The following is a 13,316-nucleotide window of genomic DNA, read 5'->3' on the forward strand; positions in this document are numbered from 1 at the left end:
ATAAAAGCTTGCTTAAAAATTGTATGACACGAAAAAGGCTGCTCTCTGCATTCGCAGGTGGGCTGACTAGACCAAAGTGCACCCACACTGAGGCAGTAAAGCCCTAAGCTGTTCCATTAGACCCTGGAGTTGTTTGTTTCTCAGCATCTTAAGCTAATTTGCATAAGAGACCAAAAATGACCACCACATAGCTGATATAAATTCAGTCACTGATAAGCATGGCAAAGACACACCTGTGGTGACACAGATAAACTGTCCCAAAGCATATGGGAAACTCATGGCCATCCTAACAAGGAGCCCACACAGTGCGGTCACTGGCTACGCTGCATCTTTCCAGTTGGTACTCCACATGACCTCGAATCATTTCTTCAAGCCCTTCAGTTGTCGCTCTTCCTCACATTAGCTTCACTGGAGATTATTTTTCCTATTTATTCATGATTTTCACAGAGCCTTCTTCCAAAGAAGGATTTTTATGTGGATAACAAAGATAAACATGTCGCAAACAGGACAAGCAAAATTAAAACAGAATTTACGAACTAGTCAAAATTCTTAGGGGAGAACGTGTATGCCCACTCTTGCTCTTGCTGGCCTTCTCTCTGTTTTCAGTGTCCCTCCCCAGGAAAGGAGAGGGGAATTAAGGTGATTAGTGAACATGTAATAAACAGTGCGTGCTCAGCTCCACTCTTCCTTCTTGCCTCTTGAGAGTCAGCGTACACACGGGAAGTGAAAATTCAGCCCTGCTCTTTCTTGGCATAAGTCTTAAGTAAGCACCAACCCATCTGGGGAGACCTGAGCTGCCACACTGCTTGAGTCCAGCACTGCCTGTGGCTGGATGGGCAAGTTCATCTAATTCTGTGACTATTAGAAAGTTCAGTTGCTCAGAGATATGATCTAGATTCTTCAACTTCACTTCTATCAGTATTAAAAAGTGATAGGGGTATGAAAAATGGTGGAATGAGCAGACATCATTACCCTATGTACATGTATGATTACACAAATGATATGAATCTACATTGTGTACAACCATAGAAATGAAATGATGTACCCCATTTGTGTACAATCAATCAAAATACAGCCTGTAAAAAATTAAAAGCTAAATAAAAATAATAATTAAAAAAGTGATATTTTAGCCACCATGTTTATATAATCCTCCATCATATGTCTCAATTTCAGAACTCAAGTGGGGAAAAGGAATGTTATTGATTGGGCCCCTTCAAAATCCCAAGAAAAAAGATGAGGACAACTAATACTAAAGATAACGTAGTTAGGATAGGTAATCAATACTAGACCCCAACTCCTCCTTTTTCCCTTTTTCTGTAGGGAACAGACGTGGGATGCCTGAGGCATAGCAGTCATTGCTAAGGGTAGAAGAGTAGGCAAAGAGAATAAATCCGGCACCACGGAAGGCTGTAACAGCCTTGGACTGCCTTCCTCAAAGGCTGTTGCTGGAGCCCCTAACTTATCAAACCCACTCGAACACTTGGTTATATGGTGCCAGCAACCACTGAACTGAAAGATACATATTTATTCCTTTCATTATTTGTATTACTATAAATAAAATCACATAGAGATATATCTACTGCATACAGATATAGAATGAAGTTTTTTTCTATATAATGTTTCTAAGGAGTAATCTTTTTCCCAATTATAAAAAGAGAGGCTGGGGATGTAGCTCAGTGGTAGAGCACTTGCATAGCATGCACAAGCTCTGGGTTCCATCCACAGCACTACAAAGGAAGGAAAAAAAAGGATATGTTTAAGGGTTAAGGGTGACCATATGCAGAAAAAAGAAAAACAACTCCAAAAAAAGCAAAATACATTGTGTATGCGTTTCTCTCTCTCTCTCTCTCTCTCTCTCTCTCTCTCTCTCTCTCTCTCTCTCTCTCTCTCTCTCTCTCTCTCTCTCCCCCTCCTTCTCTCTCTCTCTCTCAGTTTACATGAGTAAGGGCATATATGCATACAGATGTATTTAATGCTTACTTTACTATAAAAGCTTGATGAAATAGAACTCAAGTAATTTCAAACTCATTCTACTTCTGAGGAAATGTTAAAAAAAAAAAAAAAAAACGCAATCACCAAATGGGATTTACTTTAAAAATTATAATCCTGCCAGCCCTCTGAATCCACAAGTCCCTCATCCACAGATAAATGTATTTGTAAGTTTAAGAAGTACATAATTGGTGGATTTTGTATCCACAAATTCAACCACTGATTGAAAACTTAAAAAAACACTTGGGTCTTTATTGAACATAGACTTACTTTTCTTGTCATTACTTCTAATATAGTATAACAGTTGTTTACATAGCATTTATATTGTGTTAGGTGTTACAAGCAAGTCTAAGAAGTGATTTAAAGTTTATAACAGAATAATCTTTTAAATATTTTTAGTTGTAGATGGACACAATAACTTTATTTTATTTATTTTTATGTGGTGCTGAGGATCGAACCCAGTGCCTCACACATACTAGGCAAGCGCTCTACCACTGAGCCACAACCCCAGCTCAATATAACAAAATAATTTTTAAATAAAAAAATAAAATATGTGGTATATATGGGTGGAGGATATAAACACTATACCATTTTATATGACAGACTTGAGCATTTGAGGATTTTGGTATCCACAGAAGTCCTGGAACCAATGTCCCTGGATAGCAAGGACTGTCTGTAGTTAACTTCTGAGCATATCCTGAAATTACTCTTTATTCACCAAAAGTCCCACCACAATCTATGTGGACAAAAGAAGATGCACGGTGGTGAAACAGGAACACCACAAGCCCCTCCAAGTTCAAAAGAGCTTTTTCCATGGTACACATGGCACAAATGTACATCATTTAAATGTTCATAAAGAAAAATAGTCATCAAAGGTTGGCATGCAGAAAATTCTGATAACAAAACCTTGGGTCCTCAGAAAATATAATGAATCAGAGTATCATATTAAGATTTTCCTGTATGTCCAAGGAATGATTTCCTATATAATGTTTTGATTTTCTGTACAATGTTACTTTCCTTTTTTCCAATCATAAAAAAGGATTCATTTAAAGAGCATAGCACTCTTCCTCCCCTCTCTGCCCACTCTCTAGGATGAGTATAACTTCTGCTTTGACAGTGAAGTTGCACCCCTTAAGGTTTGCAGAACACTTTCACATACAGAATCCCACTTAGTCCTCAAACTATGACAGTAAAGGAAAAATATATAATAATCCCCATCGGAAACAGAGGTTGAGAAAAGCGAAGAGGTTTGTCTAAAGACCCAGGAGCAGTTCTTGGTAGAGCAAAACTGAAATGCAGGTTTTCTTCTTCCTCTCTGGGGCCCTTCCTAAATCAACCCTAACCCTTCTCTGTGGTGTAAGTTAGGGCTGACTGTTAAGGGAATACCCCAGGGATGCGGAATAGCAGACATCCACCCTACTTGACTGATGGCTAACCCATGTCAATCACGCATCCTGAATATCACCCAATTAGAGCTGTGGCTGTCTATTCTAGAACATCTTTTTTTTTTCCTTTTCCCATCTGGGTAGCCATTCTTTCTCCTTTCACTGTTGGTTCATGAGTTTCTTGCCTCCAAAGGATCACATTTTCTCTCTCTCCCTAAGGAATGATTAGGAATCATGGTCTAATTGCTGAGCCTACTTCTTATTAATACCTACAAAGCTTTCTCTGTGCACCAGGTCAACAGCAAGCCTCTGTCCTTGCAGAAGACTTAGAGCACTTAGTGGGTATAAACCCTGCTATCTCTCATCTATGATCACATCTCTTCTACAGTTAAAGCTGCCAGAATGTTAACATAGACCTTTCAAAAGATTTAAGATATACAATTACATTCCATTTCAATGGTTTTAAGGTTACTTTAGATATTTGTTCCTGCCTGCAATTGCTAATGTGCTGATTTTTCTTTCATTTTTTCTTTTGTGGTTGTAATGAGAAGTTAGAAAAACTGACAGGCGGGTTAGAAAATGGGTGGGTGGTAGAAAAGGTAATATAGAAGAACAGTTTTGTGAAAAATAACAAAGAAATTTTAACCTATTTTTTTAAAATCTCACATCATAATTTATTAACTCTGCTCATGTTCTTAGAAAACAGTAGTCTCTCTGTTCTTATTATGTACAGAGGTAGCCTGTAAAGCCTACTTTAAAGGGTTTCATGGGCTGAGGAGATAGCTCAGTCGGTAGAGTGCTTGCCTTGTAAGCATAAGGCCCTGGGTAACTTAAAAAAAAGGGTTTCATGAACAATCTTGCTTTGATCACATCTTAAGACCCCCAGGCCTGTTCTACATTCTTCTGCACTGTGTCCAAACTGTTGAACGTGGCTCATTCTTCCCATTTAGCTCTCAGGGCCTCTTGCCAGAAAGCCTCAGAGTACAGAGGAAGCTCAGGGGCTCTGGATCAGAAGGGCATGAGTTTCAGGTCCTTCAGGCAAGTCACTTTAACTCTCTGATCCTCAGTTTTTTTGTCCAGGAAATAGAAAAAACAACCCCATTTCATGCGGCCTTTGGGAACATTTAACAAAATAATACATGTAGGATTATTTATTCTTTAACTACCATAGCTTTTATTGAGATCTGTTTAATATAAAGGAGAATTATGGGTTTTCTTAAGAATATGTCCTAAGGGACTGGGGATATAGGTTTGATCTCCAGTACTGTGCAAGAAAACATTCACAGAATTTTTTTTTTCCAAAAATCAATTTAGTCACTATCTTTTTAAAAAGGAAGGAGAAACCAGGCATGGTGGTACATGCCTATAATCCCAACTACTGAGGAGGCTGAGGCAGGAGGATCTCAAGTTCAAGGCCAGTCTGGGTAACTTAGCAAGATACTGTCTCAAAAACTTCTGGGGATGTAACTCAGTGGTAGAGCACCCCTGGGTTCAATCCCCAGTACCAGAAAAAAAATCTTTCCTCCTCTTGGACATGTCCCTTCACATCCTGATTTGAATTGGCAATGTTTCTTAATTACACTGAACACTCCTCAAATGCTGGGACTGTTTCGCTTTTGGTCTTCTCAAAATTAGCATAGGACTGGGAGTGTAGATCAGTGGTAAAGTACTTGCCTAGTGTACATGAGACCCCAGGTTTGATTCCCAGCATTACAAAAACAAACAAACTAGCAGTGTCTAGCTTAAGATATGTATTTAATATATACTTACTGTTTTTCTTCTTGGTGAGTGACCACTACCAAAAGAGTTAATTCTCAGGATCCTTATTAGTGGATATTCACCCTTTCATAAGGCTTGTGGTTTTGATTAAGAAAGTTTCTATCAATGGTACCCAGAAGTGGGATTGAAGGGAGATTCAAGTTTTCAAAGTAAATGGAGGCAAATATCAGTAAGAATATGAAAACTTACTGGGTTTGCAAAGAGTCAAATATCACTCTAAAGATGACTTACTATTTTCAAATGGAGAAAAATATCTTTCCAATGAAACATCCAACAATCATCTTTTCAACAAATTCATTAAACTTAACATCACTCAGGAATGGCCAAATGCTTGTAATATAAAATGCACAGCAATGCCTATGTGAAGCAGTCTGACAAAAATGTTTTGTCTGGATTTAATCAAGCCTTTAGACTGAACTACCAGTACACAGAAAATACAGCAAGTGCAGGAACACAGTAAGTCATACCACATGACAATGCCCAGATCAATCTAGAATGCAGAAGGAGCATACTACAAACCAACTAGCCTTGCTTGCCCTTTCAAAAAGTCTTTGTCACAGAAAAAGAAGAAAGAAAAAAGCTGAGGCATTATTCTGGATTATAAAAGACTACCAAGGTGAGCAGCTAAAGGCAATGTATGATTAAGCCTTGGTTGGTTCCTGGTTTAAAAAATAATTATTATTGCCAGGTGCGGTGGTACACACCTGAAATCCCAGCAGCTCCAGAGGCTAAGACAGGAGGATCCTGAGTTCAAAAGTCAGCCTTAGCAACGGAGAGGCACTAAGCAACTCAGCGAGATCCTGTCTCTAAATAAAACACAAAATAGGACTGGGAATGTGACTCAGTGATCAAGTGCCCATGAATTCAATCCCCAGTACCCCAAAAAAGAAAAAAAATACTATAAAAGACTTTGAAGGGAATAATTGAGGAAATTTGAATTTGAGTTGGATATTTGATGAAATTAGGGAATAATTATTAACTTTCTTAGGATGCTAATGCTTCTGCAGTTATATAAAAGAATGCTTTTTTTTTTTTCTTTTACCAGTGATAGACATCAAACCCAAAGCCCACCCATATGGTGAGTGCTCTTCCACTGAGTTATACCTTCAGCCCCCAGAATGCCCTTATTTATATAAGGTGCATGCTGAAAGTGGTGTCTGCAATTACCTTCAAAGAGTTCAGTTCCCTTCCCCAAAGAATATATTTCCATACACATATATACAAAGTTTGATAAACATGGCAAATGAACAATTATTAAATCTAGGTGGTGGATAGATTGGTGCTCATTATACTATTGTTTCAACTTTTGTGTATGTTTTAAAAAATTATAGTAAGTGATAGAAGACACAGACAAGGTACAAGCAAACTATTCTTCTCTGCCCAGAATAAGAATTTCTTTCTCTTGTCTTTAATAAAAATCAGTTCTAAAACTCTGTCCTGATGATTGAGCCAGTTACTAGGAACTACTGGGACTCACATATCCAACAATGACAGTTTCTGGGAAGGGCAGCAGTACTGAGGACAAAGCATAGCCTTCTTTCTTACACTGCATATCTTTTTCACTGCCCTTTGAAACCCTTATTATTCATTCCCACACCAAGGATCCTATCAGCACATGGTTAATAAGTTACTAAATGTAGCTATTATTTACTTATTTACCTGTTTAATTTTTATATAAAGTAAAACCCTTTATCTGGTTTCAGTTGGACTCAAGTAGAGAAACAGTAACCAAGATCTCACCCGGTGTGACAGCAATTCATCCTTTCACAGGTTCAAATCCAATCCTCAGAAAAAGTGCAGTTTTGAAGGAGCAGCTACTACAGGGAGGTGCTGACAACCACACAGATTTATTTCTAGGAAGTAAATTAACCCTATCCCTAACTGCCTGGTCTCACCCCATACTTTAACTCAAACACCCTTGTCCACTGATGCAGATTTATGCAAGTCAATACACCAAATTCTGGAGCCTCTGCTCTTCAGCTGGTCATGAATTCTTCTCCAACATTCATATCATTGAGGGTCTTCAACTCACAATAAAAAAAAATAGCTTTGAATAAGCCTTATGACTGTGTCGTTGCTTCTGCATGAAGATAACCTAGTCATCTGATATCGTTCAGGTTTTTGTTGGTGATTTTTTTTAATAATGATGCAGCTGATATGTAAGGAATATAGGGATGGGGTAATAAAGTAAGTTTTATATAGTCTGGCTATTCTGTTATCTCTACTGTTGGAGACAGGAGTAAGAGGAAGCAGCAGATATAAGCAGTAATTCAAAACTTAGCATGCTAGTTACTTCCCTTTCTTTCTGAACCCTTCTAAGAAGGACAGTTACTAAAAGATAAACTTCACGAGTTAGAGTTTTCCCAAAGGTAGGCAGCAAAAGAGAGAACTACCCTGAAATACAAATGTGAAGCGTGAGCCTAAAATTAGTTCCAAGAATTCTCAAGTAATTGATTCTCCTCCAAATGAAAAACACACCACACTAAGCCTAAAATATAAAATAAAGTGAATCTTAGTGCTTAAAATATTTGAAAATGTGAAAGACATGTTTCCTTCTGATTTGGGGAAAGAAAGTTTCAGTGTGCATGAAACTTAACCGAGATAATAGGAAAGTCTTACCTAGGTACAAGGATGCATTTTCTTTCTTAACATTGTCATCTAAGTAGGTTGGTCCCAGGGTATAAATAGGCGTGGAGCCCATTCCAATGAGAATCTGTGCACAAATGAATAAAGCCACATAGACCCAGTGGTTATTTCCTCCTGAGTCCTTCGGACAGGGGGCAGGCTCCGAAGAGGCAGTGGAGTTGCCATTCTGACACAAGCCATCGTTGGACGCCGAGGCGTTCAACTCTTGGATCTGGTAGGGAGGCGAGATGAAGTGAGGTAAGGCGAAGAGGGCAGCTCCGATGGCAATGAAAAGTCCACCTACCGCCAGCCACAGGGGCCGCCGACCCCGGCCGCCAAAATAGCTGACGAACACCACCACCACCAGGTTCCCGATGTCAAAGCAGCTGACCAGCAGCCCCGACTCGGAACTCTTCAGACTATAGCGTCTTTCAATGGTGGTGATGACACTGCTCAGGTACCCGGAGACCATTAACGCTTGTATGAAGGTCAGAAAGCACATACAAACCAGGAAGCAGCGGGAATCGGTGAGGACCACATGGAGGCACCTTCTTTCCTGCAGCGTGGCCAAAGTGGAGGACACCGAGACGGTTTTGCTTACGTCCTTCCTGTGGGTACAGTCCACGAGCCCTGTCATCCCCGCCGAAGTGGACGGGGCAGAGGGACTGGGGGCCAACAGGCTCCGGCCTTGCTTCAACTCCTGGTGGCCTAAAGAATCCTTACAGCCAAAGCCCGGCTTGAAGTCTACACTCTCAGGACTGAGGTTCGGCCGGCAGGAGGCGCTGTTCAGGACCGGTAAACTCTTAGACCTGAAGGTCTCTGGCTCGCACTTCTCTTGGACAGCTCCTACTGTGACCGGTGCCTCCAGCTGCTCTTTCCCCGGGGGCTGCGGCCCAGTACTTTCGTCCATGGCTCTTAGAATTCAGATTCGATCGCTGATTGCACACAAGGACTCCAGCGCTTTTCATCCACCGGAGCAAGGGGCTAAAGCCAAGCCCACTCAATCGCGCCCACTTGAGACCAGGATTAGGGATGGCACAGCCTCACAGCAGGGCATCCTCACCAGTAGGGAGGCGCCCAGGGCATCCTGACAGCAGGCGCAGCCCCGAGGCTCCGCAGACGCGTGCCCCGGCGGGCAAGGGTCCGCGCTGTCCTGCTAAGAGCCCTGCTTGGCGTCCACCTCGGGGCGGTAGCTCGCGGCAGACGCCTTGAACGTCCCGGGCTCATCCCCTCCGCCGCCGCCGTTCGGCCGGTGGCCAGGAGCCAGTGCGCCTGGCTCCCAGCGTGGAGGCACTTAGCACCCCTTTCCAAACGACATCCCGTCTGGCTGCCCCAGGAGCGCCGGTTCGGGCCTCCTGGGCTTGGGATACCTCCGGCGTGAAGGTGCCAGTCTGGAAAATAAAGAGAAGACGGTCAATGAAGGGTGGCTGAGGCTGGCGTTCGGCGCCCGGGGGACCAGGTTTAGGTGACCCTGATGGTCCCCAGGGCAATTGAGAGGAGGTCGAGGAGCTAAACCCTGCAGGAGGGGGCAGCTGCGGGCCGCATTCTCAAGTCCCAGAACAATAAACAGCAGGCGGTCGGCAGAGACTCCCTCATTGTCTGCCGCGGACCTGCCCCCGCCCCGCCCCTTTTGCCTTAAACTGTGCATTGCTTTTATATGTTAATAATTATCAACCTGGCAGCTCTGACTCAGAGGCAGTGTCTTTTATTCGAGTGAACTAATTGCAACCTTTTCGTACTCCTACTCCATTACTCAAAATAGAAAAATCCCCAAGAGAACAAAGGAAAGTTTTTTTTTTGTTTGTTTGTTTTACCCAAACTCACAATGCATTTCCAGTTCCAATTTTAAAAGAAAAAAGGAAAAAGGAAGAAAACGAAAGAGCGAGAAACTACGTGAGTAGAAATGTGTATGCACAGTTGTGCGCTGGCACGTGTGTGCGACTAGATATGCATCTGTCTGCTCCATCACCTACTCAAAGCCAAAGGTAGCAGCAAAAAGGTCAACGTGCTTGTGTCTAATCCCAATACTAAAAATAACCCCCTGACAGAAAGAACTATTCAATTACAAGTACCAGGGGCACTCGAGGCTGTGGCCGACATTAAGTCCCAGCGCGCAAGCGAAACTGAAAATCAATTTGCTTTGCAGATGGCTGGGGAAGCCACAACCAAACAAAGAGATGCTGGCACGCTGTCACAGCGCGCGCAAGGAGCCCACCGGCTCTGCAAGCGCCAGCAGGCAGAGAGTTGAGCTATTTATCGATCGCGCTCTGTGAACGGGGGCCCTGGGGTGCGTGCGCGCGTGCGCGGACACACACACACACACACACACACACACACACACACACACACACCGGTGTGTAAGTGTTGGAACCACTCGTGCGATCCAACACCCAGCTTAAATTCAGCGAGAACCGAACACGGGTGTGCCCTTGGGGTAAGCCCCTGTCCCTAATCTTGGGGAGCCTCACTCCATTTCTCCCTCCGGGGGGCGATGTGCACCAGGTGGGAGTCGGGCTTAGCCGCATTGGGTTTCATTCTGCGACGCGCTTTTGTGATGCTGCTGTGAGAAGAAAGGAAAAAGAATAAGGGAGAAAGACGAAGAGGCTGGGCGGCTAAGGGGTGGCCGCTCTAGCGTCTCCCCCGGCGGTGCTGGGCCGGACCTGCTCCCAGATTCCCGGCCTGCTAGCGGCTCATAAACCCGGGCTTCCCCACCGCCTGCTCTCCCAAGCGCCTTCCGGGGGAACCCCACCAGCCGCTGCGCGCGGAACTGGGGAATCCCAGCGTCCGAGTCCCTGCCTGGGAGAGCACCCGCACCGCAGCGCAGACTCGGATGGACACACGGATCCCGGCGGGGAGATTTCCAAGCAGGCGTGGAATCCCAGGGACACCCCCTGTGCGCGCGCGCGTACACACACACACACACACACGCAAACACACAATCCGTGGGAAGACAGAACTGCCAGGAACAGCTCCGGTGCACAAGCTGCCGCTACTCACTAGCGAGTCTGTTGGTCAGTCTGCCTGGCTGAGAGTGGAGCGGCGGAAGATGGAACTATGAAGATGCAGGAGTAGTTGGAAGCTGCTTGCCGTGGCGGCCTCCGTCCACCGCTGAGAAATCGGTGAATGAGCCGGCGACTAAGACTGAACTCTTCGCCCTACCCCTCGCCTGTCACCCAAGCCTCTCCTCTCCAAACAGACACACGCGCACAGAGACGCGCCGGGAGTGGAACTGCAGAGGGCGCAGGCGCGCGGGCAGCCACCCAGCCCTGCCTGCAGGCGGGCTGCCACAGGGCTGCCCTTCACCTGCACAGCGCGGGAGAGCTAGGAACACTGAAACCGAGGGAACGCGTCTCTAAAAAAGTCAGCAGCTGGGGCAGAGTCCACTGCGAATAACACACACACACACACACACACACACACACACACACACACACACATATATATGGAGATATATATATATATATGGAGATATATATATATATATGGAGATATATATATATATATATATATATATATATATATATCTCCATCCTTTGGGCATCTACCATGTCTCACCTACCATTGTAGATTCTGGGAACCAAAGATGAACAAGACAGGATGTTTAGTATGAGGGAACCTCTTGTCTTGGGAGAAATACCTATGTGAATGGCTTAGAACGACCGCCACATTCTATACAAAATGCTACTACAGAACCAAACATCCAATACGCTTCATCTCTAGGCAGCAGGGAAGACCCGTGGGAAGGCACAGGGGCACATCTCTACAAGTAAATAGAGAAAATGCTGGGAGATCCCAAAGATGGGGCAGAGGACCGGACTGCAAGAGTTACAAAGTAGAAAAGAACACCAAGAGCCCCAAGAGCCCAGCATAGTGGCACTCGCCAAAAACAGTGACTCAAGAGGCTGAGGCAGGAGGATCGCAAGTTTCAGGACAGCTTTGGCATTTTAGGGAGACCCTCAATTCGGGAAAAAAAAAAAAAAAAAGAAAGAAAGAAAAAAGAAAAAAAAAGGAACTGGGGATGTAGCTCAGTGGTAGAGCACCCCAGTTTCAATTCCCAGTACAAAGAAAAAGAAAGAAGAAGAAAAACAAAAGGAAAAAAGAAAGGGTGGGAGGAGGGGGAAAAAGAGAGAGAGAAAAGGACTCTAAGGGCTTCATAACTTATGAATTGTCATCACTGAAAGTCATGACGTTCTGACCTTCCCACCAGAAAGGTTGTCATGATGGATGGATTGAAGACAGACCTTGCTGTCAGCTCACAGACAAGTTGGGAGGCAGTCTCAAAGCAGAATGTGAAGAGGCAGTGAGTGGCAAGGAGGAACTGAGAAGGTGGGTCTGGCAATACTCCACAACTGATGCATTCTAGAACTTGGGAATATAGGCAGGACGGCTCCCAAGCTTCACCCTTGAGCAACGAGTGGATGATGTCCAGGGAAAACACAGGAGGAGAAACGTGCTGGAGGGGGAGAGATGGTCCCGTTTTATATGGATTGTGTTTGGGACATCCAAATGTGCCATAAGCCCTCAGACATAGGATGTGCTCCATAAGCCCTCAGACATAGGATGTGTTCCATAAGTTCTCAGACATAGGAGTGCTCCATAAGCCCTCAGACATAGGATGTGTTCCATAAGCCCTCAGACATAGGATGTGCTCCATAAGCCCTCAGACATAGGATGTGTTCCATAAGCCCTCAGACATAGGATGTACTCCATAAGCCCTCAGACATAGGATGTGTTCCATAAGCCATCAGACATAGGATGTGCTCCATAAGCCCTCAGACATAGGATGTGTTCCATAAGCCATCAGACATAGGATGTGCTCCATAAGCCCTCAGACATAGGATGTGCTCCATAGCCCTCAGACATAGGATGTGCTCCATAAGCCCTCAGACATAGGATGTGCTCCATAAGCCCTCAGACATAGGATGTGCTCCATAAGCCCTCAGACATAGGATGTTTTCCATAAGCCATCAGACATAGGATGTGCTCCATAAGCCCTCAGACATAGGATGTGCTCCATAAGCCCTCAGACATAGGATGTGTTCCATAAGCCCTCAGACATAGGATGTGCTCCAGAAGCCCTCAGATATAGGATGTTTTCCACAAGCCACTGAACAGGATGCATAGGAGGTTTGGTCTAAGGATATAGTTAGAAATCATCAGCTAGAAGGTGATGAGAGAATAGATGAAAAAGATGAGAGAATAGAGATCATCCAAATTGAGAAGAGATATAGGGGAAAGATGGGACTGGGAACACCAAGAGCTGAGAGAGAGGGAAAAGCTAAGGAAGGAGACTGGAAGTAAGGTCAGAAAAGGAGCAATTAGAAAAGAGTGAGTATCTCTGAAGTCAAAGGCACAGACAGCTTTAAGAAAGGAAGAGTCAGATGCACAACAGGCAGAAGTCAAATAGGATGATAATTGAAATCAACAGGCCCTAATGGAGGAAAAGGGGTTGTTCACAAATACCCATACTATGCCGGCCATTGCTTCTATGCCAAAGACACTCTACTGGCCCCTGGCCTTACCTGATGAGTGCATTAT

General features: G+C 44.1%; 1 protein-coding gene across 2 annotated transcripts in view; it reads right to left on the reverse strand.

The window, feature by feature from the left end:
* The window catches only part of SLCO5A1 (solute carrier organic anion transporter family member 5A1), a 150,827-nt gene extending 139,816 nt beyond the window's left edge, over positions 1-11,011 (reverse strand). The window contains exons 1-2 of one of the 2 annotated variants that reach the window (XM_079111554.1): positions 10,776-11,011; positions 7,773-9,169 (exon numbers count right to left, since the gene is read on the reverse strand). In XM_079111554.1, the coding sequence (XP_078967680.1) occupies positions 7,773-8,688 (916 nt within the window). In that variant the 5' untranslated portion in view covers positions 8,689-9,169; positions 10,776-11,011. The remainder of the gene's footprint in view (positions 1-7,772; positions 9,170-10,775) is intronic. The other variant, XM_079111553.1, reaches the window with a different exon arrangement.
* Between the last annotated feature and the right edge of the window lie 2,305 nt (positions 11,012-13,316).

This window comes from Sciurus vulgaris (assembly GCF_902686455.1).
Source record: "Sciurus vulgaris genome assembly, chromosome: 1".
In the NCBI taxonomy this organism is placed as follows: domain Eukaryota; kingdom Metazoa; phylum Chordata; class Mammalia; order Rodentia; family Sciuridae; genus Sciurus; species Sciurus vulgaris.